Source organism: Cervus canadensis, chromosome 11 (genome assembly GCF_019320065.1).
Source record: "Cervus canadensis isolate Bull #8, Minnesota chromosome 11, ASM1932006v1, whole genome shotgun sequence".
Lineage (NCBI taxonomy): Eukaryota > Metazoa > Chordata > Mammalia > Artiodactyla > Cervidae > Cervus > Cervus canadensis.
The window spans coordinates 26,436,992-26,446,605 of record NC_057396.1 but is presented as its reverse complement, the minus strand read 5'-3'; the positions used below and the strand labels follow the sequence as shown (position 1 = coordinate 26,446,605).

Genomic DNA, 9,614 nt, shown 5'->3' with positions numbered 1-9,614 from the left:
GGCTGATTCACTTTGCTATACAGCAGAAACCAACACAACATTGTAAAGCAACTCTACTCCAATTTTAAAGAAAAAGAATTAGAGGAAATGGATTGAGGGGAGAGATGAAAATCTGGAAAGTTCATAAATGAACTATGTATTAACCATTCTGTCTCCTTCCTTCTCCTCATTCTCCTTCTCCTTCTTCCTAATAAAGTCATAACTTGGGACAAGCTGTGATCACAGACATTACATGATGCATACTGACATTCCTAATGGGTTGAGATATAGATCAGCTGGGGAGGAGATCCGACTGAACAGAAGCTCCTAGAATGTCCTGTAGCAACAGGTGAATCTAATGTCAGAGCTGTGTGTGATACGGGAGAAAGGGTGAAATATGTCGTCTTCTGTGATAATCACTGTCGAAATGAAAATCCAAGAAAAACCTTCTTGGGCTTTGCGCTGTCAGGGGCAGGTCCCACCAACATACACTCTGCTAAAAAGGAAACTGCAAAAGAGAACTCAAAAGATTAAACCCAGCTCTCCAGAGAGAGATGTATTTACACACTATACGTAGGTAAAGCGGGTATATTTTTAGCTCAGCAGATCTGGTCAAGCAAGCTTAACGTGAAAACATGAGTATTGTCCTATTTCAATAGACCCACCCAATTCAATATTCTGTCTTTGAGAGTGGAAGTGAAAACTTCACTTTTGTGTAGAGTTTATTGTATAAAAGACTGATTTAGTTCTCATTCTGCACTGCCATGTAATAAATCTACACAATCTTCCCCATGAGATTAACTTTTCTCTAGGACAGAGTCCCTGTTAAATCACCAACTATCTGGATACTTCGAGAAAAGTCATTGTAGGTAGACAAGTTAAACACATAAGCAAGCACTAATTTTTCAACATACACAAAAGTTTGCTAAATTGATAACAATAGGATAAAGAGTATAAAGCAATTTGTACACCAAATGTCTCAGAATGCTGCATGTCTAAAGTCTTCATGTAGGATTTTAATCGTTCTTCTTATCAGTTTCCCTACTATTGGCTCCCACATCTCTTTGCTCTTAGGGTAGAGGTTATTTATGACAGACTGTCTTCCCTTCTAATACAGTTTCTAATCTACTATCAGCAGATGATAAATGCTACTTACATTTGCACTACACTTTAGCAGTTGCAAAATGCTTACGGGACCTTTGCAATTGACATCATTGTCAACAGTGCTAGGGGCGGCCTGACCAATCAGAATATTCCATCTCCCTCACCAAAGACTGGTTCAAGGATGGACAAATGATCCAAACTGGGTCTATGGAATTTGTCCTAGGATTTTTGTGAGACTGGTCAAGGAAGCAGTACTTCTGAAGATTATCTTAATGCTATAAAACTGGGTAAACCTGGAGCTGCCTGTCTATCTTACTGCCAAGATGCTAACATACAGAAAAATAGCTGGGAGATGGAGGGACATAGACCTGACAACAATATCGTCTGAACATCTGAATCCTAGACTTCTGAGCTTGAATGAGCTCACTCCAACATACATATCCATTTTTCATTTATCTTTGTTGTGTTGTGTTTAAACTGACTTGAGTTGGGCTTCTGAGTTTCTGTCATTTGTAACAAAAAGAGTTCTGACAAATACAAACTTCCCATCAACACTTTGAGATAATGGGAATATTATTATTGGTTTTACAGATTGAGAAACTAATGATTTAGCTTACAAATGAATACACATCATTGTAACTAGAAAGAGAACTTCAACCCAGGTCTCACATTTCTTAATCTAAAGTTCTTCTTTTTTTTTGTTGTTGTTGTATTAAATTCCTGGTAACCAAATGTGTTAAAATTGCATATAAAACAAGGGAAAGTATGCTCTGAGAAAGGGTCTGCAAGTAAGACATCATGGGGTCTAAATATTCAATGCTTCCAGGGACAGATTGGCTGCGACCTGACTCCATCCTCTGCAACTCACAGCTCAGAAACTTCCATCATCCAGTCAGTAGGAGCTCCAGGACTGCCTGGGGGACAGATTTTCTTTTTTTTTTTTGAAATATTTTGGTTTTTTTATTAGGAAGGATTTGGACAGCCACAAATGCTTTTTTTTTTTTTAAGCATTCAGTTTATTTATTTATTTATTTTGACATTTCATTTTATTTTCCCATTTATTTTATTAGTTGGAGGCTAATTACTTTACAATATTGCAGTGGTTTTTGATTTTCAAAAGCAAAGACTCTCAAGGACTTCCCTCAGGGACCTCCCTGGCAGTCCAGCGGTTAAGAATCTGCTCATCAATGCAAGGGACACAGGTTCAACCCCTGGTCTGGGGAGATCCCACATGCTGAGGGGCAATTAAGTCTATGGACCACAACTAGAAAGTAGCCGCCCACCCCTCCCAACTAGAGAAAGGCTGAGAGCAGCAACATAGACCCAGCACAACCAAAAATAAATAAATAAAATTTTTTACAAGCAAAAAAAAAAAAAAAATTAAGACTCAAAACAAATTTTCAATAGTTTCACTTTGAACATTTTCCCCCATGGATAATCTCTTTTTACTTCCTCCCTCCCTTCCTTCCCTTCCCTTTCTTTCTTTCCTTCCTCTTTTTTCTTTCTTTCTTCCTCCTTTCTTTCCTTCTCTCTCTTCTTTTTCCTCCCTCCTTTCCTTCCTTCCTTTTCTTTCTTTCTCCCTCCCTCCTCTTTCCCTCTCTCTGCCCCTTCCTTCCTTCTTTTTTTTCTCCCCAGCCATGCACATTTGTGGGATCTTAGTTCCCCAACAGGGATCAAACCTGGGCCCACAGCAGTGGAAGCACCGAGTCCTAAACACCAGACTGCCAGACAATTCCCTCTTTTTTTTTTCTTCCTATTTTTTGATTTTCTTTCTATGTTTAAAAATTTTGCAAGACTTATTACAAGAAATAAAAATAGCAATCTCTTGCTCCCTCTAACCCATTTTCTTGCCTCACTTCTTACTCTTTTAACTGATTCCTTTGTATTTTCCAGCATATTTTGAATAACATGGTTATACTGCTACTTACTGATTTTTCTGTTTTACATATTTTTTACTGGCTTCCCTGTTATGGAAGATGAAGATTTATCTCTCTTTTACACTTACACACCACCACCACCATTACCACTGGTTTATATGTCCCATTCTTCATTCCCTAATATAATTATATCATAATTTTGGTTATTTAGACTTATTAAGATTATGAAGTCATTGTCATTGCTGTTTAGTTGCTAAGTCGTGCGACCCCATGGACTGTAGCCAGCCAGGCTCCTCTGTCCATGGGATTTTCCAGTCAAGAATACTGAAATGTGTTGCCAAATTTCCTTCTCCAGACGATCTTCCCTACCCAGGGATACAATGCACCTCTCCAGCACTGCAGGCAGATTCTTTACCACTGACCCAGCTGGGAAGCCTTATTTAGTCATTAAGGCTTTGTAAATACTGCTCATCAATGAGTCATATAGTGTCATATTAGTGTTCCTTTCTTGCAAAACTTTTTGCTTCCTGGAAGTTAATTATTATCTTTTCAGCTTATTTGTTTGAATGCTTAGTTTTCTAGGTACTTATTAATTCAGTCCCAAACATCCCCCCAACTATGAAATCCTCGTTCAATACATTAAGTGCTTTGGATGTTCTAGTGCTTTCGTTTTGGCAGCATCTCTCCAGGAGTCACTGGACCCACTCCAATCTGGACTAGTCTCTGTGGCCCCAGGAGCACAGTGTCTGCCCAGGACTTCTTTTCACCGTCATCCTCAGATTCCCTTCACTTTTCTCTGATCTGTGTCTTTTCAGCCCATGTTTTCCTCCTTGGTTTATTTCTTCATTTTGATGAAGTACACCCCTCAATAACTTCTTGAATACAGCCACCATTTCCTGTAGTTGGGAAATTCATTTTTGAAGACTTTGCATGCTTGAAGACTTTGCTTTCCTACATCATGGATAGTTGGGCTATATTGGGGGGTTCTAGGCTGTAAGTAATTTTTCCCCAGAATCTTAAAGATATCTTTTCACTGCCTTCAAGTTCTAATGTGGCTCCTGCTGCTAATAACTTGTCTCAGTTGTGTCTGACTCTTAGCGACCCCATGGACTGCAGCCGACCAGGCTTCTCTGTCCATGGGATTCTCCAGGCAAGAATACTGGAGTGGGGTGCCATTACCTTCTCCGATGTGGCTGCTAATAGGTCTGAAATCATTTGGATTCCTAAGTCTTTCTCTATGTTTAATTAGTTTTGTTTCCTTTCTCAGATGTGTTCTTCTCTTTATCCCAGATTTTCTGATGTACCTTGAAGATGTAATGTTCCTCGTTGTGGGTCTGTTTTCATTCACTGTGCTGGCTGTAGGTGGGACATTTCAGTGTGGAAAGTAACATCTTTCAATTCTGGGGAATCTTCTTTAACCGTTCATTTGATAACTTCCTCCTCTCTGATTTCTCTGTTCTCTTTCTTGAGTACTTATTATTCAGATGTTGTATCCCCTGGTCTAACCCAATTATTATGGGGCTTGTTTTGTTTTTGTTTTTTAACTCCTTTATTATCTATCTTTATAATTTCTTCTGTAAGATTTCCTCAAATTTGTCTTGCAAGCTTTCTGCTGTGTATTTTTTAAAATTTCTGTTATCAAACAGAGAAAGACAAATACTGTATGATTTTACTTATACGTGGAATCTAAAAAGCAAAACAAATGAATAAACATAACAAACTAGAAACAGTCACAGATAGAATAAACAGGTAGTTGCCAGAGTTGAAGAGGGTAGGAGGAGGAAAGAAATAGCTGAGGGAGATTAGAAGGTACAAACTTCCAGTTGTAAAACAAATGAGTCACAGTCATGAAATGTGCAGTGTGGGGAATGTAGTCAATAAATGTGCAATACCTTACCATCGTGACAGTTTGTAAGCACACAAAAAAGTTCTGCTATCATATTTTTTTTTGGTAGGCATAAATTCCCTTTAATAGTTTCTAAATTTCCAATAGGATTTAATTTTGAGGTTTAACGTATCAAGCCAGTATTATGCTTTACAATTTTAATGATTCTGGATTCCAGGTCATTTAAGATGAAAATAGAAATGCAAAGTTTACTTAAGAAATTTAATTTTTGTCTTCTATAGCATCTAAATCTTCATCCTCTTTATCATCATCTTCTATTTGTTGATCCTTTCTTAGTGGACAGGTCAATACCTGTCTGGTTCCAGATACACACTTAGCTGACAATGATCTCTGAAGAGATAATTTTGAATTTGCTCTTACAATATCTAAATGGGATAAATAATCTTGTGGATACAGAGAATGTCAGAAAACCTCTAAATCTTCTTCAACAATCTTTTGTATATTTTGGTAGGCAGCAGTGTAGACCTCTAAAGCTTTTATGTGAAGTAACATTTCAATGGTGTTAAATTCTGAGAATACATCTTTATATCCTTTATTTTCTGCTTTTCAAAATTGTCAGTAATTTCCTCCAGATGACGAGTTATTCAGGTCACATCCATTGTAGCTCTTTGTAATTCAGTTTCTGCCTGCGAAATAACATGTCGATCAGATGGGTTTCTCTGATGTGTTCTTTCTGACTGAGTTAACTGTTTAACTTCTCGATTCCTTGCTGTTAATGTGGCTTTGATATCATCTCACTTCATTTTTACAATGGTTCCATAAGCTTTCAAAGGTTCAATTACTTTGGCTTCAAGTCTTTTAACCTCAGCTTGTCAATAATGCTGAAGTTTGGCAAACTCATCAGCAAAGTTTTTCAGGCCCTGCTCTAAATGCGGGGTCTCAGTAGAGGCATATATGCTGATTTAATTCACCAGGAGGTCCGCTTTATCTCGCAGTCTGGCAGTTTTCTGCACATAAACAGCAAAGATTTGGCACAGCTCTCCAAAATGTTTCTCCACATTTGTGACAGCATCTTGCACTTGTCTGGTTTGAGTGTCCTGGTTTTCCAAGCTGCACCTCAACATGCCGCCTCACTCATGACTAGAGACCCTGGGCTGGGCCCAATAACAGAGTCTCAGTGCCCGGAAATGTGCTGGGGCACCCATATTTTTAATTTGCAAGAGTTCTTTCTTGTTTGAATGTTTCTTTTCATAGTGTCTGTTCTTGTTTCATTAATTTGATAGCAACTCATTTCTCTGAGGATATTAGTGATATATTTTTAATTTAATTTCTCTTTTTATTTTAAGAGAAATCTAAATTTTCAAAAAAAGACAAGAACGGGTTGTTTTGTTTTTGCTTTTTGGTTGTGTCACGCAGCATGTGGAATCTTAGTTCTTCAACCAGGAATCAAACCCATGACCCCTAAGTGGAAGCATGGAGTCCTAACCACTGGACCACCAGGGAAGTCCCCTCAAGAATAGTTTATTTATTTATTTACTTTTTGGTTATATAAATTAACCCATGTATTATAGGCTAGCGACATTATCAAATGGTGGTGCTCCTACTGGTCCTTCAGTTTCTTCAGTCTTCTGATGGCAGACTTTACTGTGACAGCAGAAGTGGTGTTGTAGGTCCAGGCACCACCAGCTACTGTTTTCATGCAGGAACCACAGTGCCAAATGCCCACAGCTCTTCCCTTCATTTTGGTTTTGCCACAGAAGGAGCAGGTATACTTGGCGTGCTGGCTGATTTCAATTTTCTTCACCATTTTCCTGAGGGAGGCACCATAACGGGTCCCGTATTTGCCCAGGATTCCAACCTTCTTGGTGCATTTTGCCATGTTAACGCAACCTAGATCCAAGCCCAAGAGCTCAAGAATAGTTTAAAGAAAATTTTTCTTAAATCATTTGAGAGTAAATTGCCAGCACGACACCCATCATTACCATTACTTGAGAGTATTTCCTCAAACAAGATCTACCTAACAATATCATTAGAATCAACACATTAATACTGATACACGACTGCCATCTAATCCACAGACCCCAGTTAAATTTCTCCAATTGTCGCAACGCTGCCTTTTATAACAAAGGATCCAATTCAGGACCATACACTGCATTTATTGTCATGTCTCTTTAGTTTCTTTCAGTCTAAAACAATTATTCCACTGTTTCTTTGGCTTTCATGATCTCGACAATTTTTTCACAGGTCACTTATTTTGTAGAATGTCCCTCAGCTGGAGTTTCCTCATGATTGACTTCAGGTTATGCTATTTGGGAGCAAGAACATCATGAAGTGATGATGTGTTCTTATCGCCCTCCTGTCAGGTAATACTAGAGGCCTGTAGCTGCACATGCGTGCTCAGTTGTGTCCAACTCTTTGCGACCCCATGGACTGCAGCCTGCCAGGCTCCTCTGTCTGTGGGATTTTCCAGGCTAGGATACTGGAGTGGGTTGCCATTTCCTTCTCCAGGGGATTTTCCTGACCCAGGGATCGAACCCGTGTCTCTTGCATCTTCTGCAGGCGGGTTCTTTACCACTAGCGCCACCAATACTGAACACACACACACACACACACACATCAGTTAATACTCAGGTAATAACTGGTTTCAATGTGTCCCATTATTGAGATTGTTTTGATCACCTGATTAAAGCGATATCTGCTAGGTTTTTCCATGTGACGTTACTCTTTTGTCCCTTGTAATTTAGTAAAAACTTTGTGCAGAGGTACTTTGAGACTGTATATATCCTGTTCTGCTTCAAACTTTTACCCATTAGTTTCTTTGGCTTAATGAATTTTTACCGTGATGGTTGCCAAATGGTGATTTTTCAATTTATTATTCCTTTTAATTTATTAGTTGTCATTCTAAAAGTAAGGAAAGAATTTCTCTTCTACCCATTCACTTACTTATTCATTTTTATATCAGTATGGACATATAGATTCCTATTTTATTCAGTGTATTATAACCTTTGACTGTCATTATTTATTTGATGCTCAGATTTTGTTAATGAGAGTCCCCATCAAGCCCCTTTTATGTTCTTTTGCTTTGTCTGCATTATTCTTTAAGCATCTCTTTATTTCTGACACAGAAAGATGGTCCAGGTTTATCTTGCACTTTCCCTATCTCAACTCTGGAATCAATCATTTCCCCAACAGTCCCAGGTTTCTTTTAGTGGAGGATGGTATTTAGACACCAGGATTTAGGCAGTAGAGGTGTTAATTGCCATTGGAGTATTGTTGTTTCCGGACTTGCCAGGTGGTGCTAGTGGTAAAGAACATGCCTGCCAATGCTGCAGATGTAAGAAACACAGGTTCGATCCCTGGGTCAGGAAGATCCCCTGGAGGAGGGCACAGCAACCCACTCCAGTATTCTTGCCTGGAGAATCCCATAGACAGAGGAGCCTGGTGGGCTATAGTTCATAGGGTTGCCAGCCAAAGAGTCGGAAGTGACTTAGCACACACGCATGCATTGTTGTTTCCAAGCTCTCAGTGGATAAAGCTAGAAAATATGTGTATCCAGTAAGCAGATACTTGCCTTCCCGAGAGGCTAGTCATTCTTATTCTGCTTAGATACCCATAACCTGTCTGGGGCCACTGTCACATCCAGCCCCACCCCATTCAGATGTTATCTTCCCTCCCTTTTGGCTCTAACATATCACACTGGCTATGGACATAACTCCTTATTCTGCTCAAACTCTGATCTCCCAAACTGTATGGCTGCCCCTGCCTCCCCTGGACAAATACTCTCCTTGTCCTGCCCAGGCTCTGACACCAAGCTTGGGGCTGTTGCCTCCTATCCCTCAATGCTTTGGGCTTCCCAAGTGGTACAGTTGGTAAAGAATCTGCCTGCCAGTACAGGAGATGCAAGAGACTTGAGTTTGATCCCTGGGTCGGGAAGATCCCCTGGAAGAGGAAATGGCAACCCACTCTAGTATTCTTCCCTAGGAAATCCCATGGACAGAGGAAGAACCTGGCAGGCTGCAGTCTATGGGGCCTCAAACAGTTGGACATGACTTAGCAGCAGCAGCAGCAGCCTTGATGACAGACAGCTTGATGGCCTGTCTGACTCATCTGGCCTCTAATACCCTGGCAGGCAGCTGCTGCCGCCACTCCCATTCCCTCTACAAATATTCTCTTTACCCGACTTGGGCTCAATACCTATGTGGAATCCTTGTCACTTAGACGTCAACAGCCTATACCTGGCCGCCAGTGTCACCACCACTGTCTCCACCCCACAGAAGTCCTGCTTCACCCTGCTTTAATACCACCTCTCCCAACCTCTCATAGATATCTAGCTGCTCATACCCATGGCTTTGGGACTAAATTAGTGAAGGGGAATAGAAGAGAGGAAGACAGGAGGCAGATTTCTACCTAGTCTATTTTCTGTAGGTAGTTTTTTCCTATTTGTTCTGGTCTCATCTTCATATAAGAGGACATTCTCAGATACCTAGTGATTCTTGGTTGTCTATGTGGGGGTGGGTGGGTGGAGGGGAGTGTTTGCTTACATCTGGGTACTTTATTGATCTTGCAGGTCTATTTCTTTGAGAAACAGCTAAAGGCTGTATCTTTAGGTCTTGTCTCTTTTACCTGCTCCAGAAACTAGACCTCAAGCTTTCTGTTGGAATGAGGGAAGAGAGAGGAGAGGTTGCCCAGCCACTTGCGGTCAGTGAGAGATTCTGGATGTCTAACAGCATTTTAACCAGACTCTCAGTCCATCTCCTGCTCATAGTCCCTCCTCTCCACAACTTCGAGAGGTACCAATATCGTCAGTT

At 40.2% G+C, this 9,614-nt stretch overlaps 1 protein-coding gene and 1 pseudogene across 1 annotated transcript; both read right to left on the bottom strand.

Annotated features, from left to right (window-relative positions):
* Nucleotides 1-5,067: 5,067 nt before the first annotated feature.
* Nucleotides 5,068-5,930, bottom strand: LOC122449475 (annotated as a pseudogene).
* Nucleotides 5,931-6,393: 463 nt separating this feature from the next.
* Nucleotides 6,394-6,685, bottom strand: LOC122450246 (60S ribosomal protein L37a-like). Its single transcript, XM_043482477.1, has one exon. The coding sequence runs from the start codon at nt 6,683-6,685 to the stop codon at nt 6,407-6,409; it is 279 nt and encodes a 92-aa protein (XP_043338412.1). The 3' UTR covers nt 6,394-6,406.
* Nucleotides 6,686-9,614: the final 2,929 nt, after the last annotated feature.

Excerpts from the sequence above, each read along its gene's own strand:
- LOC122450246 (XM_043482477.1), bottom strand. The coding sequence starts at position 6,685 with ATGGCAAAATGCACCAAGAAGGTTGGAATCCTGGGCAAATACGGGACC.